This window comes from Lates calcarifer, linkage group LG4, assembly GCF_001640805.2.
Source record: "Lates calcarifer isolate ASB-BC8 linkage group LG4, TLL_Latcal_v3, whole genome shotgun sequence".
Classification (NCBI taxonomy): domain Eukaryota; kingdom Metazoa; phylum Chordata; class Actinopteri; family Centropomidae; genus Lates; species Lates calcarifer.
In genome coordinates this window covers 15,479,980-15,496,981 of record NC_066836.1, presented here as the reverse complement: position 1 = coordinate 15,496,981, position 17,002 = coordinate 15,479,980, and the positions used below count along the sequence as shown (strand labels likewise).

General features: G+C 42.9%; 1 protein-coding gene across 2 annotated transcripts in view; it reads right to left on the bottom strand.

The window, feature by feature from the left end:
* epha4b (eph receptor A4b) overlaps positions 1 to 12,224 on the bottom strand; it is an 84,915-nt gene extending 72,691 nt beyond the window's left edge. For both annotated transcript variants that reach the window (XM_018676993.2, XM_018676994.2), the window contains exon 1: positions 12,045 to 12,224. In XM_018676993.2, coding sequence (XP_018532509.1) covers positions 12,045 to 12,159 — 115 coding nt within the window. In that variant the 5' untranslated portion in view covers positions 12,160 to 12,224. The remainder of the gene's footprint in view (positions 1 to 12,044) is intronic.
* Positions 12,225 to 17,002: the final 4,778 nt, after the last annotated feature.

Sequence of the window (17,002 nt, the reverse complement as noted above, 5' to 3'; positions counted from 1 at the left end):
TCATGTTCAATCTAACGACCAGCCCCCCCCCGAACGCACACACACACATTTAGCCATGCACACACAAACACACAATCTCCAGGTTGATGAGCAGCTAAACATGACATCTCATACTCACAGTGGAGCACCCTCCAAATCTGAGCACTCAGTGACTACAATGGAAACCAAAAAAAAAAAAAAAAAAATCCATCTACAAACATGGCTTCCCCCAGCTTTTCATTCTAAAAATACCACTTCCACACAAACACATTCACTCACGGACACTCGCACTCTCTAATATTTCCCCTGCTTTCATCACAGGGCATAAACGCACAGATCCATACACATGCACACATGTGACCTGATTACTGTGAGAGTTGTTCGGTTACAGAGAGACACGCTGTCTTATTGATTTTCAGCACCAAACTGTGAGGTTTACATTTTCAAGAGTGAAACATGAGGAGGAAGAAGGGGTGGAGGGTGTGAATCTGTGGATCATAAATTCCTGTACAAATGCAGTAAAATGCTGAAAACGCTCCAACTTATGGAACTGTGCACAGATAACACAAAACATTTTTCAATCTCTTTGTCTCTCCATCTCCTTCTGTGTCTGACTGTTTTTCTTCTCACTCCTGTTTCGTCCCTCTGGGGTGTCTGTCTCTCTCTGTCTTCCTCTTTTTTTCTCTCTCTCCCTCATGTGTGTTTACGTCTCTCTCTCACTCTCTTTCTCTCTCTGGTTGGTATCCACTGCTTCAGCTGCAAGAAGCTGTGATCCACCTGCCAAGATTCAAACGGCGCTGCCAACAGCCAGATTGGCGCACAAAGAGACCCAGGATGCTTACACACACTCACACTCACGCACAAAAACTGACAAACACACACCTTAAAGATGGTGCCAGTTCCACAAAGAGAAAAGACTGCACATTAAGACAACCACACAGACTCAATATAGAGTACAATATGTGACTACATAATGAGTTCATAAGAGCTTTTCTGCTCAGAACAGAAAATATTGAATTGAAATGAGCAGACGTGGAGGGTCTTGCTGATACATTCAACATGCTGATCCCCCCCCCCCCAAGATCAGCCTAAACCAATTTTCCCCCAGGTATTATGTCTCAATACCCCAAAAAGCTGTTGTATATTCCTGCTTTACAAAATTGCTGACAACCAGACTTTACAGCAATCCAATTTACAGATTCTCTTGTGAAAATCTTTCAGTAATAGAAAGTGAAGAGAAAAATGGGGAAATGCAAATAAGACACCGAACATTCTTATAGCACCTGTCAAAAACAAGGTTACAAAGTGCTTTAAGAACAATACAATTAAGTTAGGATTGAGACAAGATAAAGAATAATTTAAGCACGCCATAATAACGACAATGTTGCAGATGGTGTTTCTAAAATCAGCTGTTGCTGGTTTTTATAAAGCAGTAAGTTTTTTATTTGATTTTCGCCTTTGTATAATTATTTTTCAAAATGAACACCACTGATTCTCTTTAGCCCTACACATTCAATAATCAAAATTATAAGAAGTTACACTACTTTTGCTCCTTTTAATGGTGGTTGTAAATACAAAGTGCACTATGCATCCATATCCATAAACTATGCCCATAATATTTCTTTCTTCATTAAAAAAAATGTTATATATTTTGAAAAAAAGAAGCTTATTCACTCTCTTGCTGAGAGTGATGAGAAGATTGATACCTCTCTCTTGTCAGTACACTAAATGAAGCTATAATGAGCAGCCAGTTAGCTTAGCATAGCATGGTATAAAGACTGGAAACAGAGGAAAACAGCTAGCTTAGCAGCTAGCTCTTTTAGTTTTTGTATGATTGATTAAAAAACTTCCAGATGCAAGTAAGCTGATTTTATGAGCCAGGCTAGCTATTTCCCCCCGTCTTAATGCTAAGCTAGGTTAACCATACCTGGTAGTAACTTCATATTTAGCACACAGACATGAGAGTGGTACGGATCTTTTCATCTAATTCGCTGCAAGAATGGTACACATATTTCACAAAATGTTATACTACCCCTTTACTTTCATCAGAGAGTCAACACCACTAAGACTGAAATCTCTTCTTTAAGGCAACAAAAAAGGCTTTAACAGCCTGCTTTAGTCAAACAAAGATGTGCAGCTTGCTCCGTACCGAGATATCTCACTCCGCTAAAATACACAAACTATACACAAGTGCACACAGTCACATACACACCCAATATCTCAGTATTAGTCCCACCACACACGCAGAGCTTCCCGTGCTTCCACTCCACTGAGAGTGCAGTTCAACGAGTGAGAGTGTTGTCAGGGCAACAAACAGGCCGATGGAGAGCAGGATGAAGGAGTGGGAAGAGTTGAGCTCTGAACTTTAGGAACAAACTGGTATCTTACCACAACTGCTACACTTTCTCTCTCTCGCTGTCTTTTCATCAGTCCTCTCTCCAGTCATCCACAAACCACCAGAGGCACTGAGTCCGTATTTTTTCCTCTAGTTTTCTAGTTGTTTTCCCTCTGCATCTGCGCTCTCATCCTTTGTTCATTTTATCTAAGCTTCTGTCGGTCCTTCTTATCCTATCTGAGAGTTTGCTTTACCATGTAAATGTCAGATACATCCTCTGTCATAACTGAATAAATTGAGATATACAGGGAAAATGTAACTTCTTTACTGATCCGATGTTACTGCATTTCAGGGTATGTGAGTTTGGAGAAAGGGTTTTGGCAACAAAACTGCCTACATTTGTATTCACACTTCAGATTTGCTCTGTTTGTATATGTAGGGCATGTTTCCCCTGAAGCAGGCATATTCCACAATATTTCTAATTTCATTTTTCAGTGAGATTCTTTCGGGGCCGGGATGAGGTGGAATCTAACATGATTTCAGAGTAAAAATGTTATTCTTCCTCGAGTGTGATAGTGGTCTGCAAACTGAATGTGTCTATGAATAATTCAATGGATTTAAATTAAATTCTAATCCCAATTCTTCTTTGATTCAGTTCCATTGCTCCTGCTTTCTTACTACCCGTTCTGCTCAGAGAAATGTTATGTTGATCCTCTACACTTGGACAAACACAAAATTAAATTCCACTTTGGGCTGGACCAAATTACACAGATTAAAATGAGTTATATTAAGTATCCTCGTTTTGCATAATTACACAGTAGTCTATAGCTATACAAATGAGTGATAGACGGGAACCGATCACTGAATGTAAAAGCTGATTCTGTGAAGCTCATGAAAAAAATTCAATTAGGCAGTGATATGGATGACTAACTGGTAGTTAGGTGTCTGAATCATCCGTTGTCTGATTTACACAAATGAAAAGATAAAAACAATGAATCAAAGTATAATAAAAATAATAACTCTATATCATTTGCCATTAAACTGAAAAACGAAGTTGATAAAAGTCTAATTAAACTGATGAATCTGCTCTGAAATATTAATGAATGATTTTATATTTAACAACAAGCTTGATTTGATTAACAGCTTCATCATTCAACAATATGAGTATATTTATATATATATCTATGGACACTGTGTGCTGGTAATGATCAGGTTTTAGAATTATCACATTAAAGTGTCTGTGCATGTAGAACCACTCATAATTTGAGCTTTATGATATCATGGGATGGTGTATAAATAGCATGCCATGCGCGTCACACCTACGCATTTTTATCTTTTCATGTGTCATTTAACGCTGTTTTATTCAGGGTCAGGGTAAGGGGTTACTCAGTAGAGAAATGGCGTGGCATGGAATGACACGTGAAAACCAAAAAATGAGTAGTGATAACAAGTGAAATAACAAATGATGAATAAAGAAATTTGTGAGTTATTTATACCCAGGTGGTGATACCAGGCTGTTTGCTTTCCTGTTCCATTACTTAGGATGGTGAAGGAGGAGGCAAAATACATCAGATAAATAAATGCATCCAGGAAACCAAAAACCAAACTGGATAAATTCTCAACTCAGTCGAAAAAAAAAAAAAAAAGAAAGATCCAGACCCTCAGAAACCTGGATGTTGTTCATCACTCATACATACAGAGATACGAAGAGACATGAAATGACCTGTTTACTCTGTGTTCCACATTGGGATACTATTGTACATGTATTCCACAAGATCTCTTCAATCAGTGACTTGCCAAAGCAAAATGTTTAATCAATCGATGCAATCGATCAATCAATCGATCAATTAAGAAATAATTAATGAAAACATCAGTCCTAATCAGAGCATAGTGCTTTTTTTTAAATTAACGTGGACAGTTAAAACATCAGCTACTTCATAACAAATGTGTTAAGCAATGTAGAAATAAACTGTGATGTCTGTGACTATTGTTTAACTGGCACATTGGCTATGCAGTTAAATGACAATGATGAATACATACACCACTGCAAATTGCAACACATTAGTAAGTGTTGGGATGAATGATATATATGATATCAAGTCAGTTTTAATCAAACTCTTGACGTCCAAACCAACTGTATTAGTTCACGTTGCTTTTATTGTCTATTTTAAGGCTACTCAGCAAAACAAAACTAAAAATTAAACAAGACAAATGTACTTCATTTTTCAGAAACTCTTACTGTATATCAAGCTATGGGGTTAGATTTTCATGAATAAGACAAATCTAACCCAGTTTCAGGTAAAAATAAGTCAAGATAACAGCCAACAGCTAAGATGTCTTCCACACTGCAGTCACAAATAGAGAAAAATGTGATGACTGCTAAGAAGTTCTTTTTCAATGCAGCTGCTTCAGTGAAGTGATTTTTAAAAAGGAATGTGCATGGTTTATTGAAAACCTTATTCTCTAAAGCCTTGGGGAAAAAAAAGTTCTGGCAAGCCAAAAGGCAGATGGTGTGCGAAACTAAAAAATGTTTATGAAAATATTCACGTATGTCATGAACTGCTCCTCGGTGAGCTTGCTTTTTTTGGACCCCCCCCCCCTCCTTTCCACTTTGGCAAAGGGTACATTAGCCTTACTCTGCTATTTCATATACACTGGCAGCACTAGCAGAACAGAAAAGATGCCATTCTGACAGACTATGACAGGAGCACTGCCCTAGTTTGTCGCTTGAAGAGGCTCTGGAGTGTGTGTGTGTGAGTGTGCGTGTGTATGTGTGTGTGTGTGTGTGCGTGTGTGCGCGCATGCGCATGTATGGCTTTGTCGGTTCATGCTGGTTTAATGCTTACAGTGTTGAACTGTGACATCCAGTCAGATCCAGACACTTGTTTTTTTTTAATAAGCTTCTTCTACCAGTATGCCAACAATTCATCAAGGGCAAAGAGCAACAAACACACACACACATAACGATGCACAGACACTCATACAAACAGGCATACACAAACCAGAGGCCTTCAGAATTCAGAAACAACTTACAATACAAACCACAGACACATACGCCTCCACATACGCCCTAGCCATGACGCATCCCACCATTCATTTAAAGAACTGAATTAAAATAGAGTGAATAGAGTGGATGAGCAGTGACAGATAAAGCTTTTTTTTCATAGGAGGTACACAGAACAGCTAATTCTTCTCTATTCTTTCTCTAATTTCTCCCCCTTCAAGTATGTGTGTTTCCCTATTTTGTGCTCTGTCAGTTCTTAAGATGTTTCCCATGATGGGACAAGAGCACACACACACACACACACACACACACACACACACACAGAGCTGTCACACAGTGGTTGGTCACAGGAGGGTAAATTGGCCTGGAATCTCAGGAGTGAGCCACAGCAGTGGGGACGGATAGGAAATCACACGTCAGATAAAAGTGTGCTTAGACAGGCTGCTACTGTTGATACACACACATACAACACACACACACCTCAGTGCCTGTCAGTACCACACACCTACAGTAATTGTCTGTCTGGCAACTTGTCTGTCTGCCCTGCTGCCCCCATCAAATCAAACTTAAACCAATTTGCACTGATGTGGACACCATCAAGTAGTAAACAGGGAGACAGAGACAGGCTTAACTAGCAAAACACTGAACCTAAAAAGGATAAGGGGGAGGATGTGCTGCAGGAAAATTCACGGGGGAATTACACTATAGCAAAACGCCCCAGAACAACAAACATTTGTTAGCTTGGCCCATTTTGCTGCTGTTCAGTTTTGTTTGACAAACTATTACAGGAGTCAGCTAATATCCATGCATTGATAACATACATTCTCCTTGTGTCTCAAGAGAAATGTCCAGAAGACACAGGCAGATGACCCTCAAACAAAAGATTTTTAAACTGTTAAAAATGGCTGTTAGAGAAAGTTAGATACTTTGTTGATCAACCATCCAATGCTACAGCACCTTAACATTAGATTACTGCTGCCTCTCATAATTTGCACCACCAGCGAACTTCAACAACTTCTGAATTTTCTCTGAAAATTAAAATGAACGGGCAGCTGTAGGAATATTTTCAGACAGTTAAATTCAAGCTTCCAAGTTCTCAGGCCTTTTGCGCTCATGATACCTTCACAGCAGAGGAAATATTGTGAGCACTGGTCAGCAAACATACTTTATATCTAAGGCTGACCCAAATCCTTGGCCGTTTGTTTGTGAAGCTGCCTAATGCAGCCTTTCACAGTCGTGGCACGAGCCAAGCCCGCAGAGCAAACAACAAAAGGAAAACAGAAAGCGAGAGAGGGCGAAAGCACGAGAGAGAGAGTAGGTAGACTGAAGGAAACAACCAAATTCAATTTAGTCAAATTAAAGGTCAGGACAAGGGGTGCCGGGGTGCCTGGTGTGTGGGAGTGAGGAGGGCCAGTGAGAGGAAAAGACGGGAAAGAATTGGTGTGTGCGTTAGGGTGGCGTGTATGGCAGTGGTCAAGGACCAGCGATCAGGGATTTGACCAGCAGTTAAGGGCTTGTTCGAGGGGGGGGGCTCAGCATACGTGGCGGTGGAGGGAGGGAGAGACCACTTATATCCAAACTTCACTACAGCCATCAGACATCTCACATAAAAGGAAGACTTCCCTTGACATTAATGAACTCTGCATTGGGGGGGGGAATCATTCAAGCTTAAAAACTGCTCAAATTCTGTTTGTGCTGGTGAACACACACATCTGCCTTCACAACTGAAATAATGTGTCAAGTTAAAAATCAGTTTTCTTGTGTATCAGCTTGTAGAAAGATGTAAAGTAAAGAACTAAGATGCACACTGGCAACAATTTTGAATAAAAAGGGCACGTACAATTTTTTAAAATATAGTCCAAAAAGCACGTAAGCCTGTGCATATGTAAGAAAAGTCTGCTTTGTGGCTGTGATTCATTTAGCTCAGGTTTTGTTTAGCTACATTTACTCACATCATAAATGAAAAACGAACCAACTTTGCTCTCTTGTTGAGAGTTGAGAGGAGACGTTAGCTTAGCTTAGCATGAAGATTCGAAGCAGAGATACATGGCTATTCTAGCACCATGTTATATCTTGTTTGTTTAATCCATACAAAATAACAAATAACGTTATAAAAACAGTTACATGCTGGACTACTTCTTGGCTGGGTGTAGTGACCTCCTGGAAACATCACAATGACAATCCAGCAAGTCAACACCATCAGCTACCAGTAAAAGCCCAAATAGTCGCCTTTAGACTTTGGTTTGTGCACCGATTAAACAGATGAGATATAATGTGTTAATTTAGTTAGGTTTAAAGGTGCTGGTAAGGGATTTTGTTACCTTTGGACAGAGCTGGGATAGCTGTTTCTCTGTGTTTCCAGTCCTTTTGCTAAGCTAAGCTAATCAGCTGCTGCCTGTAACTTTATATTTAGCATACAAACAAGAGAGTGGTATCTAATTTCTCATCTCTCAGCAAGAAAGAAAGAAAGTAAACGTATATTTAAGCTGTCTCCCTCGAAAACACAAAAACATAAAAGAAAAAGAATCTAAATAATTGAATTTAAATCGGTGGGGCCGAATTAAAAAGAAACCATATTTAGCAACCGCTGACTACCATCAAGTACAACACAATGGGTGCTCTGCTCAATAGAGCACAGAGAAATGGTTGGATTATTCAGTCTAGAACTGCATCTCGCTCTTTGTTCTTTTTTCCGTATCACTTTTGTTTTGTCTCTCAGATTCTCTCTTGTGGATTTGTCTTTTTGTCTTTTATTTATAATTTCAGACGCTCTCTCTTGCTCTCTCTCCCTCTCTCTTTCTCACACACACACACACACACACACACACACACACACACAATTAATCCATGAGGTGAAGCCTTCGCAGCAGAATCATTCTCTGTCACTGAGCTGTATTTATAACCCCATCTATCAGCCAGCCCCGGGAATACGTGACACTATTCTCCGGACCACGACCACCAAACTGCCCCCTAGCCATACATTAGGGTAGGATGATTGTGTGTGGGCGTGTGCATGCATGCACACATACACCCCTGTGTGCTTGTGTATGGGGCTGTGCTAAGCAGATATAGGAGCTCAACCTCATTACAGAAAACGTACAGTGGCTCAAGGCTCCTGTCCAACTGTTGGAGGTCGCGAGGAAGAGCCAGAAACAGAGGACAGCAAGAGGGAAAACAACCAAGGGGAGAGTCAGGGAAGGCCAGGAGGGAGGCTGATAGAAAACAGAGGAGGGCAGACGTGAAAGGAGGGGATCAGAGATGGGTTGGAGTGGAGGAGGTAGAAAAGAAAATCAGGAGGGTACTTGAGCTCGCTGTCTCTCTGATGAGAGCGGAGATCTATATCCTTTTCTGTCCAAGGTCATGGTTGTTAACATGGGAGCAGAGCAATATCCCAGACTCACACACACACACATACACACACTCTGTGAGGTATGGCTCTGCCGATAACTACAAGCAGCCATTATAGATTAAAGCAATTAAACCAGAAGCGACCTTTAACCCAACATTATACCACAGTCAGGATCTTGTGTGAATCATAAGATGTGTATGTGTTAGTATGTGTGTAAGTAGAGGGCATGCTTTACATATGTTTGCCTCACTGCCCATGTTAACCTTATGAAGCAGTGCACCCCCCCCATCCCCCACCACCCCCAGCACCCTGAGGCCAATCCAATAAGGAGTTTCATGTGTAGTCGCAAGACCGATCACAGCTTACAGTAAACCTCAAAACTATAATATAAATCACTGTTGAGTCACATTTTTTTCCATGTTCTGCTCCTTTCCCCCACCCTCGCCCTTATTAATTCAATTGTATATCCATTTGCACACAGATTTCAGGCAGAATTTGGAGTTAAATCATTCATTTGCCTCCATTAGTATCAACATCCAGTTGCAGTGGAAGGAGGCATAAAGCTCCAATCATGCTCCAGCGTTTTTCCAGGATTGAGGTATATTTAGAGACTGGGGGAAGACACAAAAATAGAAAGGAGTGATAGTCTGCTTCTTTCCCCAGCATGATTCTGCACAAGACAGGAGCGGCAAAAAATATTTTAAAAAGCACAGGGGTGGAGTAGGTGTAAAGAAACAACAAATAATGAGAAGATATGTGTCCTACCACTGGGTCAGAGGGGGTACGGGAGGGGAGTGAAGACGGGATGAGGACAGCAGGACAAAAAGGGAACCAGGAGGAGACCTGGGAGCACCCACCCAGCTGTTACATCAGTGTGCCCTCAGGGTTCAGACACTTTGTGTGTTGGGCTCCCTCTGCTGGTGCACAGAAACTCATCTGCTCCTCTTCCTCCCTTTTACTGTTGTTGATGACAAAGACCCTCGAGGGATACTCTTCATGACAACAACTTAAAAATGAACCCATTCCCATTTCAGAGCATGTTCCCCAGTCCCACAGTTTGCGGCAGTTTCAGGCAGTTCCATCAGTTCTGCCAAAGCCCCGTGTTCCGCCAGTCCACCCTCATAACTGCCTTTCTTGTAAATGCCAACAATTTTGGAGCAGATCAATAGCTCTGGTAGTAAACTAAGCTTGTTGACAGCTTAACACTATTTTCCTGCAAACACTATCAGCTGTATCAAAGGGACTGTGTTCTTAATTGAGCCTTGAGAGCTGTATCTCTCCTTTTATGACAGCCTCACTTCTGCTACTAGACAGACTCAGAGGGAGGATTTCCTGGAATAACATGACTGCCGAGATGCGTGGGTGGAGAATATGCACACTCATAGACAAACACAAGGTACGCGCACACACACACACACACACACATGCACGCACGCACTCAAACATACACACTCACTGGCACAAAGAAGAGCAATCCCCCAGCTAAGCGTGCAGTCACAGCAGGGAAACTGGCAGGCCGAAAGGTAAAAGCAGAGCATAGAGCGGCTGACAAAAATGGCTTCATTGGATTACTGTCCCAACAGGGGCACGTGTGTGTGTGTGTGTGTGTGCGCACACCCTCCACACACACAGACACTAATCAGGCATTGGGCTTAAAAGTGCCAATTAGACCAACAGTCTGAAACAGCAGGATCGAGCAATGAAAGACTGAGGGGGGTCACACACGGATGTAGACACGTGCAGTACCCAGGAAATTATTCTAAAAGTGTATTAGTAATGAAAAACCTCTTGACCTATCAGTCACCTCAAAAATTCTCATGGTCCACACACACACACATACACACACGCACATGCACCACAACTCACAGATGCCCCTCTGCGTTTATCTAAATCAACAGGAGTTTCCTTTGGCTTCCAGTTGGTTTCATCATTTGTGCTCATTTCAATGAATATTTCAACAGTGTGTTAGTGTCTCCCTCACATGCATTGTCTCCTGCTGTTAAAACACTCCTCCTCATCCTTCTCCACTCTCTCCCTCTCTCTCTCTCTCTCTCTCTCGCTGCCTATCTATCCTCCAGAGCTTTTGTTCTGTGTGAACTCCTCGGGGCTGTGACATACATTTGGTGCGATGTACGCACAATGCTGCTAATATACTGTTAAGTCAGCTAGGGACGGGAGGTCCCATCAAACCTTACTGTGGACTGCCATTCTCTCTCTGTGTGTGTGTGTGTGTGTGTGATGTGAGTCATCTATCCTGTGCAACCCTGGAGTTGAGGTTTTTCTGTGTGTGTGTGTGTGTGGGAGAGTGAGTGAGAAAATATCAATGAAAGGCAAATCATCCAGCTCATAACAGGGATGAAGGAGCTTTGTCGAGCTACAGAACAGGACTGACTGGAGCTTTGGGGAATAGTGAATGAAAGCGATTCACAGAGAGACAATTGAGCCACACAGCTGTATCATCTCCAGTCAGACTGTCTGACAGCCAACAAGCAAAACAACTACCACCGACTCTCCCCAGCTTTTTTTTTTCGTTTCAAATAACCTGCAACCTGCTCCACAAACCAAACCAATGAATTCTGAATGTGCACACTGTTGTGCTCTTTCTTTTTCTCCACTTAGTCCGCAAGCACTTCTCCCCCATTAAGCAAAACCCATGTTTCAGCCCACCAAACAGTCAGGAGTAGTTAGTAAGTAAATGCATTGGCTAATTTCAGGCCGAGCATCGATGTTAATACAATAACCGGGAGAAGCTCAGCAGCAGCGTGTGACAAATTTAATGTAATTGCTGCTCCTCATTTGCAGACAGAGGCAGTGGGCTACAGCAGATTGAAAAAAAGCAAAACATTTATCAGTGAGTTATAATGAAGATATCTATAATTAAGAAGGATTTTGACAGAGATGTCAATGTTGTTTTGGCATAATTATTATAAGTTAGGCTACTTTAATGCAAGAAGAATAGTTACACAGATAAATAGAAGCTTTTCCTGAAGTCAGAAAGTGAATTGTCCACATCAAGCCTCTCTATCTTCAGCATGACAGGGCTGCCTGTGTGTATATGTCATACAAATTTAATGTCAATATGCTCGGGAAAGAAAAACGTGACGAACAGTCCCCCCCACTCTCTCTCTCTCTCTCTCTTTCTTTCTCTCTCTCTCTCCGCTTTTCTTTATGCATGATTCATAACCGAGCCGAGCACTTAACGCGAGTCTGCCGCTCCGCTCCGCGCTCCTTCCCCGGTCCCCGAGTGGAACCACGGGATTGTATGGTGGTGGAGTGGGGAAGAGAGAGAGAGAGGTCCTCATCGGGGGGCCAACGCAGCGCACAAACCAAGTCATCTACCTCACTCCGTTTAAAAAGGTTCACGCAAAACCCCTCACCTTCATTCTCCGGATAATTCCGTAAGGCCCCGCACGGCGACAGCGCGTGGAAAAGAAGCAGGGAGGACAGGAGGAAAAGGGATGGATAGATCCACAGGACGCGTGGTGGTGCCATTTTCAGGCTGCGCTGCGCCCTCGCTGCATCCCTGTTGGCGGTGTCGAGTCGGTGAGCGCAGCCTTGCGATTGAGGGGAGAGAGAGAGAGAGAGAGAGAGAGAGAGAGAGAGGGAGGGAGGGAGAGGGAAGTCAGGAGAGGAGAGGAGAGAGGAGGAGACGCCGGGAAGGAGGGTCCACACAGTCAGCCAAGTCCTGTCACTCAGCCGCCTGGCTCCGGGGTGGTATAGCAGCGGTCTTTGGAGACTCCTTGCGCAATGTTACACTGCAAAAAAAAAACAAAAAAAACAAACAAACAAAAAAAAAACATCCATCTGACCAAGCGATCTAGCCTGATAATGAGTTTTTATTATATTTGTGTTGAAAATATCGACAACAACTACACGTCCAACTGCGAGTGCTTCGAGGACATAATGAAAATTGTGTAATCTCTTCCAAAGCCATCCTAAACTGAGAGCAGAACACAATGGAGCTTCAAATTGAATAATAGGCTATAAATGTCACAGCAAAACCAAACCTCTTATGGGATTAGATGATTCTAATTCTGTGAATGTAAAAAGCCCATTCATTTCGAATTAAATGCAGGTGTATTAAAGAAGGGTGTGCTCTATTGTTAAGCAGTATTAAATTTATAACGAATTTGGCATCAGATAGTTGTGTATCCCATACAACCTCGGGAACAAGGAGTTTAAACCCTGATTTCCACCTTAAGTACAAATATTTATTATTTTTTTGTCTGTATAAAACAATGTAACAGCATCCAGGTGAGATAGTTTTGCCAAAACCAAATGCTGGAGGTGAACAAACCTCAAATAAACCAGCCATCTCATTACTGGTCCACAGTTGTTTGGATCCACAGTCAATAACCTGGGTAACACTTCCATCTCACTGTAGAAAATACTGTCAATTATTTTGATAAGCGACATGGGCACATGGCAATTACTGGATTAGTGTCAGCTCTGGCTCGCCTCTCTGTGTCTTTACCCAGCTGTTGATGTGGTTCCTGCATGCTACCAGCAGTAGACAACGCTGACATGCCCAACAGATTCCAATCAAACACTTTATGGAGATTTATTCAGCCTATGTTATGTGTATTTGACTTCACTTCTTCTGGACGTCAGGAATGTGAGTGTGGCTGTCGGTATGTCTCCAGCAGACTGTCTTTAAAACATGAATAAATAATATGTGCAGTCTGTCATAGGAAATGTGTGAGGAAAAGCTGAGAGTGTGCAAGGTCAAGCTTCCAATCTTCTGCTTCTTCAACGCAGCCCGCTGACAGGGCTCATGTTATGAAACCCCTGCCCCTGATGGGAAAAGATGCCCTCAAGAGGTAGATGTTACCTCTCTCGCTTAACTGGTTGAGTGTGTGTGTGTGTTTGTGTTTTTGCACTGATACACAGATTATTCTACTTCTTGTGCCCCTAGTGTCAGCTTTTACATCTGATTTAAATAATTGTATCACCTGTAGAGTGAGGTCAACACAAAATATGATATTACTCTGAAAAAAACAGCAACAATTCATAGGGGTGATGCTTAAGATTGAAGAGGGCTCTGTTGGTTTTTTGGATGAATTCAACAAAGATTATACAACTTAAAGCTTTAGAGGTGCTTGTAGGTGGATTTTGTTACCTTTGGAAAAAGCCAGGCTAGCTGTTCTCCCGTTTCCAGTCTTTATGCTAAGCTAAGCTAACCCATAAATTGGTAGAAATGAGAGCCCACATTCACATCTTAATTGGCATTTTTCTTGCTGTGAATGCCCAGCACAGCTGAAATAAAAGAGCTAAAGAGATCCAATAGGTCACCTGATGCACTGAGATTTTTCCCTCCCCTCCTGCAGTCAGCAGGCAAATGTGATGTTACCACTGTGTGATTTATGGAAAGATCATGACCACAATTATATTTACCACGAGTAACGTTCTTCTATCACGCTTCTGTCCCAAATGAAGCCCCTGAAAGAGCCATAAACCTGTCAAACATACACTGATTTATGCTGAAATTCTGTTTTACCTCCTCCCGGCCATGTGTGTAGCTATAGAAATGTGTGTTGGCTTTTGTGTTGTTTTTTTTTCTTTGTGTGTGTGTGTGAAGCAGCCACCTCCACAGATTTGTTAAGGGTCCAATTATGATGATGATTTGTTCCCTGCAATGGCTTTACTTGGATGACCTAATTTCCTCATTGAGTGTGGGGAAAAGAAAAAAAATACTAGTCCTTTTTTCTCCTCTTTTTTCCTCTCATCCCTTCCTTCCTTTTTTTTCCTTATCCTCCTCCTTCTTCTTCTGCTTCTTCTGCTGCCATGACGCTGCATTCATCCGCACGGCGACAAAACATTGCTGTCATGCATTCCAGCGGTGACAGCGTGACACGGCCCCTTAAACCCTTGTCACTCCCTCTGCTGTGCACACACATAAACACACATAAACACACACACATATGCATGCATGCATGCACCCAAGCACACACATCCTGCATGCCTCCTGGAAGAGTGATCTCGCCAGTGTAAAGTGCTGCTTTTGCATAATGACATTTCAAGGCTGTGCACACACACACAATCCACAGACAGAGCTGAGTGACAGAACCCTACAACAAATATTTGATATATGTCATGTGTTTCCTTATGCCCTTATAAATGTAACTCTAAATGCATCTTCCTCTGTGTTTTTGCACCATTCACTCTCTGACAGGATTTATTTCCACTTGGAAGTGCTGATCTCTTCCTAGCCTTTAACTCATTTTGAAAAGAGTGTCTTTTTCATTCGTTTTCCCTCCTCTTTTTTCGACCTCTACATTCTCACCCCTCACCCTGCTTGGCCCCGGTTGGGTCAGCTACTCACTTTCTCTGTATTGCTCCGCTAACCAGCCACACTCTGTCTTATCGCTTACAAACACAGAACCGCACTGCATTTATACTCAGAGCTCCTCCTTATAAGTAATAGAGGACAGTTACAAACTTGGATAAGCGCAACAGGCAGCGCAGCAGGAGTGTGTGCGAGTGCGTGTGCATGTGTGTGTGTGTGTGTGTGTGTGTGTGTGTGTATTGCATACATGTGCCATTGGCGGCGATCGCTTGTTTGACAAGGGGCAGAGGTGATGACAGGGTCGTCTGCCTTGCCAGGAACTTCCCCCATAGCCACCACACTCTATATACACACACACCCTTAGCCCTATTCAAAGCCACTCACTCATGTGGTAATGTCTCTATTGTGACAGCCTGAACGCTTTATGGGCAACAGCTTGGTGCTGGCATTTGGGCAGAGGTATTAGTGCATGTGTGTGTGTGTGTGTGTGCGTGTGTGTATGTGTGTGTGTGTGTGTGTGTGTGTGTATGCGCCTGTGTCTGGCTCATCTGCTGTGGAATCCGCCCATCTAGTGCTCGAAGCATTGAAACCTCAACTCCTCTGCTCCAGACCGGTGACAGAAGAGCAGAGAATTGCAGGACAGGGGATGGGGAAGCTGAGGCAGTTTCAGGCAGGAAGATTAAAGGACAAAACCGCACACACACACACACACACACACACACACACACACAGACACACACACTCACCTCACAAATATACACACATCATTCCACTTCGCTCCACTGTTACTTTCCTACTGCTGCCGTCTCAGTTAAGCAGGCAGAGCGATTCGTCATGTCAGAGAGCCCTGGTGCTGCCATACAACAAAAGGTGAAAGGGAGTGTGGGAAAGGGCTGGTGCACAAAGCCCTCCCTGCCCCCGTCTGTCTCCCTGTCTCGGCTGCATACGCGGGTGCTCGAGAGCCCCTTCAGCATCCCCCCACCCTGCAGTCTCCAAGGCCACCATCTGCAAAAACACAACCAATCTCCCTAAACCTAGACATATACTTCCATATCCCGAGCTTAGCTGTTCATTTTGTGGTGCAGTGCACTGTAGCTCAAGGCTCAGACACAGGCAGGAGTGAGGTTATGATTTTTGCCATGGCCACCGATCTTAAAATGTATGAGTTCATAGATAGTGCGCACAAAATATCTCAACATCAGGTCTCTGGAGCCCCCGAAAAAAGAAAAAAAAAAACCTTTAGCTCAGTCCAGACAGCCATTCAGCCTCAGAGATGGAGGGAAGAAGAGACGGAGGGACAGAAGGAGGGAGAAAGAGATAAAAACATCTATTCAAGGGAGAAAATCTGCCAGTCTGTGCCAGCTCTATCCACAAAAAGAGAGCGGGAAAGAGAGAGAAGATCTCCTTGAGACTGACGCCAGACAGAGAGGCAAACAAACAAACAAGACAGACAGACAGATAGAAGAGCAGAGAGAGGCTGACAGTCACACTGTTCCAAGTGTCTTCTCATCTGGACCATGTTTGTGCACCTGATTTTCTCTGGTTATGAGAGACCAAAATAATGAAGGCACATACACAAACACGCGCGCGCACACACACACGCACAAATAGACAAATTGCTGACTCGTAGGCAAAGTGACTGTTGTCTGGCATACAGTATAGCTGAACCCAGAGGAAGGATATTTACAGTAAGTCTGCTGGGGGGGGGGGGGGGGGGGGGGGCAGTCGGTGTCTTACCATCTCAATCGTGTCCTTCTCAAACACAGGCATGATTTAACAATCAATGAAAACTGACCTTGCCTTCCTGTATCACATTCCTGCCGCAGCTGACCTATTAGCCAGTCATGAGAAAACATGCAGATTCACCCAGAGGAGGCGAACAATCTGAACAACATGGTCATTTGCAAAACATTTTCTCCATCAGACAAGAAAATATCTATCTTTATGGCCGCAGCAACATTATCTTGAGTCTAATAGAGACAAATGGGAGCAAGTCGGGGCATTTATGTTATTTGCCTCAGCTGGTGTCACATCGTATCAAAGGCGTTA